The 12,386-nt window shown below is 39.7% G+C and overlaps 1 protein-coding gene across 1 annotated transcript; it reads right to left on the reverse strand.

The window, feature by feature from the left end:
* Positions 1 to 1,034: 1,034 nt before the first annotated feature.
* On the reverse strand, positions 1,035 to 12,186 carry tdp1 (tyrosyl-DNA phosphodiesterase 1). Its single transcript, XM_035155597.1, has 16 exons — positions 12,074 to 12,186; positions 10,854 to 11,468; positions 10,595 to 10,638; positions 9,244 to 9,299; positions 8,838 to 8,934; positions 8,098 to 8,132; positions 6,960 to 7,052; positions 6,670 to 6,840; positions 6,469 to 6,547; positions 4,947 to 5,123; positions 3,742 to 3,790; positions 3,431 to 3,497; positions 2,406 to 2,513; positions 2,094 to 2,196; positions 1,750 to 1,855; positions 1,035 to 1,263 (listed from the first exon to the last, which is right to left on the reverse strand). The coding sequence occupies exons 2-16, from the start codon at positions 11,464 to 11,466 to the stop codon at positions 1,190 to 1,192; spliced, it is 1,872 nt and encodes a 623-aa protein (XP_035011488.1). The 5' UTR covers positions 11,467 to 11,468; positions 12,074 to 12,186; the 3' UTR covers positions 1,035 to 1,189.
* Positions 12,187 to 12,386: the final 200 nt, after the last annotated feature.

Genomic DNA, 12,386 nt, shown 5'->3' on the forward strand with positions numbered 1-12,386 from the left:
GGGCACTTATCCTGTATGAGCCCCTCGTGGAGCCGACAGCGGGACCCTCAAACTGTTCTAGCAGCTGATGTGTCAGGAACAGAAGAGAGACGGCCCTCCCTGCTCAGTGGTTCTCTGCTCATTACACAGAGCCCTGCTGCTGTGCGTTCAAGCTGCCTAATCACCAAGTCGTTTGTAAAACCAGCAGTGCTGTAGGTCCTGACCACCAACACTGAGAAGCATCGCTGTGTGCAGCATGAAGTGAGAAAGAAAATGAACATATTAAATTGTACATGTGATTAAAGTTATTAAAATCTGTTTTTATCCATGATGAATATGAACCTCAGGACGATCAGCAGAGAAGAGAATGTTATATTCATAATTTGCTGTATGACAATTTAGATTTGAAAGTGCTTTCACTTCAACTCTGAATGGATTTCAGGTCAACTCAGTCTGATATTAAATTTGTGCATAAAATAAAAGTACGATCTCATCTGACCTCAGGAAGCACTTCAGGAGACATTGACTCACTTTGATAATCTGATTGTCGATACATAATTTGTATGTCGTTTGATGATTTTATGATGCTTCAACAGTCGCACATTATGTGATAAAAATGAAGATTGAACTAGAATGGCCCTCAGAGCACATACCTCAGCCATGGCCAAACAGTTCCCACACGAAACCACATTTATTTTCGTCTAAATAGGCCAGATTTTTTTTATCGAGATGCATGAATTATTCTTTGAGCAATTAATGCAAATGTTGAAAAAACGCAGTGTTTAAGAAAGTGAAAAAACCCACCTTGATCCTGAACAAATTTCAATGGATCCTCCCTGACCCATTCCACATGGTTTCACCCAGTTTCATAGTAATGCATCCAGTAGTTTTGTGTAATCTTGCTTTCAAACAAACCAACGAACCAACAAACAGACAGGGTTGAAACCCGTATTGGCGGAGCTAATCAACATGCTTAACCCAAACTAATGAGCTGCAGTTTGTCCGTTTCAAAAATCCTATTGCTACATTTACAAAATAGATACATGATAAGTGGACAGTGTTGGATTTATTTTGTTTATTGGTAAACATGTGTCTACAGTTCGGTATAAAATATAAAAAAATAAATGTTACTGACAACTAACATCTAGACACAATACTGACAGTTACAAAAACAGTGGTGTTAAAGTAAGACAAGTGTGTGTGTGTGAGATCAGGAGGGAACCCAGATGTTGCCATGTGTGTCGGGAGCCTGGTTGTACGGAATGTTCCAGATCCAAGGCTGATCTGAAAACACAGAGAGAAACAAGGTCAGTGAAAATTAGAAGAATATTACGTTTGATAAATAAACTGGCAGCATTTGTGCTGAGCCAGTGTTTTCCTTCACTGACTAAAGTGGAAGAACGTGCCTCACACAAAGCTGCATATCTGAGTGGTTCCTCTGGCATCTCGTTTATCATTGGTTTTCATCATTCTTTAATTATGCTAATTCAAATGCATTGAATTGCTAAAAGAAATTGAATGGCTTTGCTTCAGATATAATCCATGAATTATTTGACTAGAAATAATCATAAAATAGGACTAATTCTTCGCTATCATTTTACTAGAATAGGTATAAATACTACTCTGTCTTCAGGGGCTTCAGAAACAAAAAATACCTAACTATGCATTTAAACAATGAGCACGGCAGACAGAAAATGAATGGCCATGAGATATTTAACAGGTCCACCCAGTAAAGCATTATAACAGATCATGTGGTGTTTGAAGCTGTACCTTTAGGAGAGTAGCATACAGGGGGGAGGTCAAAGGGCACAGGGAAACCAGAGGACGACGAGGAGACAGGAAACGGATCCTTGAGAACAGGGAATGTCTTCATGCCCTGTAAGGAGACAATCATCACATCTAATAAATTATCTATACATCATTTAGAATGCAGTGAGAATTGTTGTTATCCAGCATGTATAAATACTTTTTTCTATGCATAGAGGTGTGTATGGCATGGTAATGTATTTTGTGTAATAAAATCACATTCACTGCAGCGTTATATCTCCAACATTCAGTCATATGAACAAAGATCTACAAAGTTCACAAAGTTTGTCCATGTGTGTTTCTCTTACAAAGGCGGAGGGCACATAGAGGACTCCCAGCTCGTACGACCGGACCATCACCTGAGTGTTGTTCTTCTCCAGTGCACCCCACGCTGCTTTGGACAGGTTGGAACTGAAGCACACACACAGAACACACAACAAGGTTTAATGTACATCTGTGTGATAAGGGAAGGATCATTTTGTAACATGACCATTGGTGTGGAAGTTTATTCGGAACAGCCCAATATAACGGACTGTTGTTGGGAGTGGTTTTGTCGTCGATGAAATAAAAACACAATCATATACGTGCAAATAAAGAAGCATAAATAATTCCACACTCACCTTGTGACGATAAACCAGGCGAGCTCAGTGAAATCTGGTGACGCCCTCATGTACGTCTTGATGTGTGGCATGGCATGACTTCTTCCTGTTGTGTTTGCCTTCCAACGGCTACGTACACACACACACACACATATAATGTATGTCACTGATCTGTTTAATTAAACTTGAAAAATGTAGTTCTATGGAAAGAGCTGCGTTAACTAACCAGTTACAGTATTTGGGAATTGATCCGGTAACAGACGGTCACGACTATCTACCTAGTTCTACAGGCGGCTCTCAGGTTATGTAACAGAGTCTGGCAGTAATGTTGGAAGTTGCTTCATTACAACTATATACATTACAACTAGTGATGAAGCGGTCACCTATATCACCGTATACAGTGTGTAACGGTTAGTTGTACAATTTCAGTCTTTAATCACCGTGATTATTGTGCTGATTTTCAGCTCCTCAGACTGAGCTGAAAATTCTCAAGCATTATCATGATATTCAGAAATGACTTACAAATTAGCTGATATTACACTTATTATAAGACTTTTGAAAAGCAATAGGCATGACTTTGCACATTTGATTTTCTTATTTCATGTTGTGCTTTAACAAGCTAAACCTTCTTCTTTTAATTTTATTATAAATAAAAAAATAATTTAAATATAACACTTCATGAAATTACTTCAGTTTTTGTATTAGCACTTATTGAACATTTTTAGGAAATTCTAATTGTACCACAATAATTCTAATAACTGATATTTTTGGTCACTATAATTATGTTATGAAATTTATGAAGTTTAATCAATTACAACAATGTCGACATGTCTATCTTCACCATTTATTATGCATTTAACAACAAGTAAAGCCCAGTTTCAATGAAGTCCTTGGTGTTGTGTTTGAAAATGAAGGAAAATAACATCTAATTTAGAGGCGACAGTATAAAGAAAAAAGACTGCCAACAATAATTTACTACTGATGGTGCCCTACCAGTAAATGCTTACAGTAGGACTGAATTTGATGAGCAGTAGTAATGAACTTACTGAAAGTACGAGTGGAGCCAGAGCTGTTTCTGAGCTGTTTGGATGCTGTAGGGAAGAGAGCCTCCCGCTGGAGGAAAAAAAAAGATTTATATGACAACCAAATACTCACCAGTCACCAAATAATAACAGTATGACTGTATAAAATATATTAGATGGATAAAAGAAAATAAATAAAATACATTTCTAAAGTGACCAACACCCCTGTGGCCAAATTTAACCTGCATTTCTAGAGGTCATTTCTAGTAAAATGTATACAATACCCATATATATATTTGAGCAAAATATAAATGTGTAAAAAAAATGCGTCTTACCTGGATAGCCTTCTAAACTAGTCCTCACATCGTCCACTGATGGATACAGCTGCAAAAATATCAACCCATTAGCTCTTCACTTGATTTGTGAAATTATTGATCAAAGATATGAAAGATGCCAACAAACACAAAACAAACAAACAACAACAGAATGCAAAGATGTGATCTTTCCTACAGTTGAAGCTTGATTCAGAAGAGCTCTTCATTTGCATTACACTGTTAGCAGGATATTAATTTTCATCCAGTTATATTCTGAAATTTCGTTTTGTGTCAAGCGGCTGGTAAAAAGCCCAAGATAGCGAGATACAGCAGTCAAAGGGATAAGGATGGCTGTGGTCCCAGGGCAGCTTACCAGCAGTTTATCATGATGGAGATTGGAAAAGATGAAGCTGTTAAATTATGAGGAGGAAGTTGTGGCCAAATGAAACATGAAGTCCCGGACCAGACATAATTTTGTCTGCAGTCCAGATCTGCCTTCCAACCCCAGCGAGCAGTTCATCATTGCAGCGTGGCTCATCAACACTGCCGGGAGGTGGTTCACAGAGGAGAACGATGAACCCAGTCCCACCGTGTCCAACATCCTGGCAGAGCTCAGGGCTCTTGATGCTGCGGTGAATTTCCCACCCTCCAAACTAAAATCATGTTCCGGCGAGTTTGTCTGCTTAATATCCTCTCATTGGCAGATACCACAGCCTGTGAAGACTTTTTATATCCCAAATAAAAGTCTCTCCATTCCTGATTTTATCTTGGAGATCACTTTAAATTCAAATTCAAAATTTTAGGCTGCTTTGCCCGGACAGCATGTCTGAGATCCACCGACAGATTCTCAGTTTTCAGGTCAGGGGACAATGAGAGACAATCCAAAAGCTTCCGCCAGTGTTTGTTGAAGGCGTTCATAATAAAGGAATTATGGAATAGAAGACTAATTCTAACTGATTTGGCTGATATTCAGAATCCATTCTTCCCTGTGTGCCACAAACTGCCATACAACGGGATATTTCCCCCCCCCCATGCTTAATAGATGTCAAAGTGTTGTTTTCATCAAATGCTGCTTTTAACCCTAAACACACTTGATGATAATTTTTTATTTAGCCAGTTGTCTCCAAAACAACTGAGGTGCTGCTGTGTTGCACCAACTCACTGAACACTATATGGTGCATCACTCAAGCAAAGGACCACATTCACTTCTTGCTGGAGGAACATACCAAGTGCACGGGGGGGTCTGAACGAAGAGAGGATTTCCCAAGCGTGGTCAAGGTGCGCTGAAATTCCCCTGCCAACCATTTGGTCTTATCCAGTCCCATGGAGCCAATGCTGGAGAACTGGCCAATCACAGGCCACCGTTCCTCCCCGGGAATTGGTTCTGCGTGGTCATGCAACAGCTTGAAACAGACGATGAATGGAAGAAAGATATAAAACACAAATCACAGTTAGAGACTACATGATACATTTCATTACATCTTTAGGAGCTGTCGTAATCCTTTTATTTTAGCCACATTAGAGACACCGAGAGCATTTTGGTATTATCTAATTCATCAGGTCATCCCAGTGATACTTACACCTGTCCTCAGCACTACACATATAGTAATGATGCTGGTTTGAAAGAACAGAATTTCTTTAAGTTAAATTTTTTTTAAGTATTGACCATACATGTGATCATTAAAGGAATATCCACTTTCAGATTGATACCCTAAATTCCAGCTAGTTTAGGTTTGAGCAATTTCAGCTCATTTCAATACAATATAAGAATGAATGTGCAGAGGCTTCAAACTCATCACAGATGTCACAGTCAGTGTCAAGTTTGCTTATTGGCTGGTAATGCTACATGGGATTGTTTTGTCTTTGTGTCTTAAAGGAAGCTCTGGAATTTAAAAAAATCTAGATTTATAATATGAAAAAAGCCAAATTCACATTGCCCTTTCTGCAGCATCCGTGTTTGCTCATTGATTTATTGCATTGGTTAACAGCTTTCACTTTCTAAAGTCATCCGTGTATGCAAAGCCCTTTAACAGCAAACTGTAATGTCTGTTGGAAATCCCCACAAATAAAATGTACGGAGGAGTTTTTAGCGCTGATTTGCAATGCAAAGCCATGAAACCATAATCAACAAAATAAAACAAACAACAAACAAAGCATTGATGTAAAACTCCTGCTAAAGTCGTTGGTTATTACCTCTGCTAAGTAAGGACATAAAAATTCAAAAAACTACTGGATGATTTACCACAAATCTTGGTGAAAGGATGTGCTATGGGTCAGAAAAGAACCCATTACATGTGGGTGCTGATCTGGAACAGGGGAAGATCTGATCAATATTTAATTTTCACTTTCTTTGAATTGTGGACGTTTGGCAACATTTTCCTTGATTTCTTAGAAAATAATTAATGGATCTTGATACAAAAAAAACCCAGACATGTTTAGGGGGCTGATATTTATGAGTGTGTGCAACTTCCTGCAGTACAGTTCCATTTGTGATTTGTATTTCAAGGAAAAATCCCTTAGGTAATCATAAATCTTTTTTATTCTCATATCCTATAAAAAAACACTGCACCGAAACAACAAATCACCCTGCTCATCTCTTATTGCAGTGAAAATATGATCAGATGCAGCTATATAAAACCAAAGGTCATGATGAAGTTATTGTTGACTTTTCTTTCAGGGACGACTGTAGATTAGTGACAAGTTAGCAAGAGAATAGTGAGATGAGAGAGAAAGAGAATTATTTTTTACCTTCCGCAGCCTCAGGTGGCCCCAGCGCTCCATGTCTGCACCAACAAACCTGCCTGGGGTTGAGCCAACCAGATACACCCTGATAGGAAAACAATAATGTGAGTGTAACCTGCAATCCAATTAAATTCATTAACAACTGATCTGAGCTCAGCTGCACGATGTGATGTCTCGTGTGAGATTCTGCAGGTTCTCCCCATTTACCTGGTCTCAGACAGGTCATGCTCTTTGATTCGTTGGATCCACTCCTCTAGTTCTGGCACGCGGTACGACGCCAGGTATTCCAGCAGGTCCCTCTTGAAGAAGGTGGGCGACTCACCTGCGCTCGCACTGCTGCCCTTTGGTAACCGTGGAAACAGAGGGCTCATCCACATCCTGGTTGGGAAGTGATAGATTCAGGGCTACGTCCATGAACAAACCTTATATCTGGATATGGTGCAAACAAGATGAAACATATGATAATGTTCAAAGGTTGGAAGAGTTTTCAGACTCACCCTTGTGTTTTTTGGTACCAGTCGGCTCTGATGAGGTTGGAGGTCAGAATGACGACTCGGAAGCCTTCCTCATACCACAGCAGCATCATCTTGCTGCACAAAGACACACACAAGATAAATAAATAAATAACTTTATAGATATAAAACCTTTTCAAATTAAAGTTACGTCATGAAATAAAGGTTAAGAAGATAAAATACAATTAATAGTTTCAACCATACCAGTAGTTAAGTGTTATAAGAAGAGATTTAAGAAAGAGAAACACAGCTGAGGGTCCGAACAGGAAAAAGTTTGATCACCTTTAGTTACAAGTGGATATTTTAGAACAGTTAGTGTAGGACCCTGCCTGAGGATCTTAGGCAGCGATCAGGCTCATGGGGGATTAGCAGATCGCAGATGTAGGCAGGAGCAGTAACGTCTTACATCAGTTCTAAAACTCACCGGTAACCAGTGAAGAGAAGGATTGGTGAGATGTGGTCACTTCTCGTACTACATGTTATGACAAGGTCTAGCAAAGGCCAATGCTAAGCAAATATCAGAGGTCGGAGTTCACCAAAGTTGTGGATTTGCTCCTGTAAAGGAAGTGAATGTTTTATTTGCTGCCTCGCTCACACAGATTGGAAGTGAACGGGAGCCAAAGGTTTCCCTCTGATACATTTATATGTGCAACCTGTGAGCAGCGTTTTGTATAAATTATAAACTTTGTGTGTTTCGCCTGCTGATACCAGTGTAAAGTGTGAAAAGTTGATAATTCATAATTTCATGTAGAATGTACAGAGTGGCATAATGATACAGGGCGGCAACAGTGTAATAATAATAATAATAGTAATAATACATGTATTTGTGGGTTGTCATATTTCAAAGGAATTGATTCTTTCTTTTCTTTTCTTTTCTTTGTTAGGTTTATTGGCAGGTGGCAACCAACGTCAAGGTGTATTACCGCCATCTCCTGGTCAGTTGGCGGTGCTTTTATACTGCTTGCTCTCTAATGTCCAACTTAACCTGCTCCGGAGCAGGTTACCCCGATAACCGTAAATCCTGCTTCCTAGCCCAGGCCCCAGGAGAGGTATGATGAGTTAGCAACAGCAACAACCTTAAAAAACAGCAGGTGAAATACAAGGCAAGGAATGAAATTCTTACGTGTGGTGAGTTCCAAAAGCAATGTCCAGCTTGGCCTGTCACAGAAAATCACACAGGTTAAACAGAAGAACAGATTTTAGGCTTAAAGAACAGTCTCTATAACATTAACTTTTGCCAACTACCATTAAAGGGGAATTCATGCATTTTTCTTTTGGAAAGAGTCAAGTAGATTGTCGGCCGCGGCAGTGGCTACAATGTCGTCGTAAGGGGCAACTGTGACAGTCCCCAAAATGTCCACTTAAAGTGCTTTTGTCACCAATAAAAGGCTCAAATTGCATTAATTCCAAAGGTTTTTGTATGTACCATTCATTTACACACATTATAAACATATGGCCCAGGCTCTACAGACACGGAAATCACTTTTGCTCCACTCTCACCAAGATATTTGGTGCAAAAGTGAGAGTGCATTTGCTGATATGTGCATATTTTGTACATGACTTCACATCCTTGATTTCAAGATGCAAGATGCATTCACACAGAATGCATCTTGCATCAAATTTGCAGCAGTAATTCGTTACGTAGGATTTGTGTATCTGCAATGAAGAATCTCAGAAGGCGCAACTGTTGTGTTTGTTGGAGAGGTAAAAGAAATTTACAAGTTTGCAATACCTGAGGCATTTTTCTCTATGACTCAGTTGTTTTGCACCATAAGCACCTCAGTAGAATTTGCAAGTAGAGTGTAAATACTTCAGAAACACTTTTTCTACACTAACCACTTTTCTGTGGCAATGACTGTGTACCTGGCAGAATCGCACATGCGGAAAAGGTTGAGCCTGCTTGAGCAGCCGGGCCTTGGCCTCTCTCTTATCTCCATGAACGATCAGGACTGGAAGATCCCTGAAAACACAACACAGTGTATCGTAGTGAAAACTGCAAAAATAATTTTAAAAATCATTCAAATTTAAGGCTTGAAAATCTTTTACCTAGGCAACAAACTATCTCCTAAATGCTCAGAAGATTACATGAAAGGATGTTGTAACAAGAGAGGTTGTTGGAGATTTTTCTCATTTGTTCTGTTTTTTTATTCAGTATCATGAGAAAGCAGCTCATGATACTACCAGTATAATACCAGCCAAACTAGACACAGGGATCTGAAACAGGGATGTGTTTGTGATAATGTGACAGCTGCAGAGAAGCAGAACTTACCTGAACTCTGGTGGGAACTGGTTTACCATCCAGGCAATATCAAAGCAGTAGTTAAACTATGAAGAAAAAGAGAATATTAATGAACCATATCTGTCTACTCACTAAGCAACGAGATGTAAACTAGAGTCTACAGACATGCTAGCAGCTCTGAGAGGCTGTTTGTAAGCAGAGCAGTACTTTGAACTAAATGCTAATGTCGGCAGCTATAATGTTCACAACGTGTTCCATCCTCAAATACAGCTGAGGCTGATGTGAATGTAATTCGTTTTACAGACTACCAAATTAAATTTGTACCTGATGATGACACTAGACAAATAGAATGACACAAGAATGGCGCATATCTACAAAGGCCAAATAGTCTCCTTAAATTCAATCAAGCTGCACCAAATTGCCCACACTCATACACCAGTTCCCTTAATGTGCCAGATCCATAAATATTCAGTGAAAATGTCAAAAATAAAACATCTTCCATGCCAACCTCGCAATGTTAAAGTAAAAAATAAATCCTGGATCTGGCCCCTGATCCACATCCGCACTAAAATGTAATTGATCCTTTCCTGACCCATAGCACATCCTTCTCATTGTAATCAGTCCAGTAGCTTTTGTGTTATCTTGCCTAAAAACAAAGCAACTGACAAACACTGGGGGAGGTCAAAAGTAAAAGGAATCACCCTGGTCACAGAGATGTATCCTCTGAGAACCAGAGCTGCACAACATTTCATAGCAATGTTGCCAATAACTGTTGAAACATTAGACAAAAAAAAAAAAGAAAACTGTGTCAACCTCATGGTGGCACAAGAGGAAAAGTCAGGGAACCATAATCATCTGCAGGCTTTGACCTCTGGAGACCGAATGTCCAGAACAAAGAAGTTGGCTGACCGACCCACTGAGAGCCCTGAAGCCATGGCACAAGCATGGCTTTTTAAAAAACTAGAATTACTGCCTCGTGGTTAATTACACCTCTGCCAACTAGTCAAGTTGCAGTTTACATCCATATCTATTGGATCCAGGCTTGTATATTATAGGTAGTGACGATTTTGAAGGAATTTAATCAAATGTATTAATTGTGTTTTGTCAGAATTCTGAATTCTTGAGTTATGGGCAAAACTGTGAGGTCACAGTGACTTTGACCTAAGACCACCAAATTCGAATAAGTTCATCTATGAGTTCAACTGAATGTTCGTGACATATTTGAAGAATTTCCCAGGAGGTAATCCAGATATATATCGTATTAATGAGAGGATGGACGTGCAGACAGAAGAACAAGCAGAGGGACGAGCAGAATTCCTCAATACATAATCCCTCTTGTTATTGCTGTCACCAGTGCGGAGGCATAACAATTGTTACTCACCTGAACAGATTCTTTTAAGGTCCCAAATAGAGGGGAGAGAATGTCTAGATGAAAAGATAAAAGCAAAGATTACTTAATAAAACTAATTTATAAAGGACTGATGGTGACAAATGTGAGCAGTGTTACTGAAAGCACTAACTTAAAAGGATAGGGACATTCCAACTGGTCACCTTATTGTGAACCTGTGCTCATGTTTTGTTTTTATCTTGAAATGTCAAACCAGACACCAGCAGACTTAATCAAGGGAGAGGTCTCTCACCTCTGATGTGCAGCGCTCCATTGTTGTACTTCCTGTCCAGGCCCGTGACCTTGTTGAGGTAAAACCTGTAGGTGTCATTCAGACAGGGAATACTGGATTCGAAGAAGTCCTCTGGCTCGTCGATGTAGTAGATGCGGCCGTGGGGACTGGGAGGCCGCTCGTCCTCCACCTTGGCTTTCTTAGCTTTAGGAGTTGGAGGGACCTTCTTTGGTAGGTTACTAACGCTGTTCGCCTTCACGTCCCCATCATCATCGCTATCTGAGAGAGCCCAGCCAGAACCATCCGACACATCTTTCTTTCGCTTTCCAGCCAACGAAGGACTAGTTTCATATTTTACTGGATTCAACAGGTTCTTCGCAGCCAATTGTCTGGCCTCAGAGCCGATGGCAAGTGAGGATACAGACGGTTGGGCTGGTTCAGCTTTCACCTCCAGAGGGGCTGATGCTGGTTCTAGTTTTGGGACAGGGGGAGAGGCAGACCGACGTGGGCTGTGATTGGACGCAGCGGGTTGGTCGGGATTAGATTGTCTAGTCCCAGAGGGAGGAAGAGCCTCATCATTGTCATCATCGCTGCTAGAGATGGTCCACTTGCCGTGTTGACTGTCCTGTGACATGCCTGAGCAGATACACAGAGTTCAGACAACAGCTGATCAACAGGATGAGGGCGCCTGTGGTGACTCCACTGGTCAGTCATGTTTAGAATAAGGAAATATTGATCCGGGTTAACTTTTACCCTGATGCTACCTGCGTTGTTACCTCTAACTAGTCGCTAAATTTGTTAGATTAAATATAAAAATGATACTAACATATCAGTTATCATTAAGTATCCATTAATTATTCTAGTAATATAAAGGTGACAATAACTGTTGATAACCTAATGGAGACAGGTTTCATTAGCAGAGTGAGGGTTGCAGCTGAGAAATCAACTGGAGCCTCTGACTGAAATACCCAAATGTACAAAATCTAAGAGGGAGAGTTATATGCCATAAAACGTGTAAAAAGACAGATTATACAAACATGCAAGATAATGTGCAAAGACAAAATGTCTGGCATCCGTAAAAACATGAATTAGCTGCACAGATATACACGGCGATGTGTTAAATAACCAACATGCAAAGAGAAAACGAGATAAACAGATCGTGCAGGTTAAACAATGAGAAACTGAAATTATATGATTCTATTGTGACGAGTCTGTATGAATAATGTGAGTGTTTACTTTACCACGTTTAGATAAGAGACCGCAGGGCAAACTTCATACAACACCACAGTTTGTGTACAATACACCACACAGGAGGAGGTGAACACGGAATATGTGTCCGGGTCAAAACACTGGCTCTTCGTTAGTTCCGCTACATCGGCGGGCTCGCAAAACTATCGGCTATATATAAAGATCTTCTTTTTGCCTTGATATAAAAAGTAATAAATATATTTGTACTTACTATATAGGTATGTGTAGTAATATATATATATATGTATATAATTCTAAATTTATTATATAATTATTATTATAATTGTCATGATGAAATAATATCCA

The sequence above is a fragment of the Hippoglossus stenolepis genome, chromosome 1, assembly GCF_022539355.2.
Source record: "Hippoglossus stenolepis isolate QCI-W04-F060 chromosome 1, HSTE1.2, whole genome shotgun sequence".
Lineage (NCBI taxonomy): Eukaryota > Metazoa > Chordata > Actinopteri > Pleuronectiformes > Pleuronectidae > Hippoglossus > Hippoglossus stenolepis.

Coding starts and splice junctions, on each gene's coding strand:
- tdp1 (XM_035155597.1), bottom strand. CDS start 11,466: ATGTCACAGGACAGTCAACACGGCAAGTGGACCATCTCTAGCAGCGAT. Junction 9,300..10,594: donor CCTTAAAAGAATCTGTTCAG/GTGAGTAACAAT, acceptor TTTTCTTCATAG/TTTAACTACTGCTTTGATAT. Junction 1,856..2,093: donor TCTATGTGCCCTCCGCCTTT/GTAAGAGAAACA, acceptor GTCTCCTTACAG/GGCATGAAGACATTCCCTGT.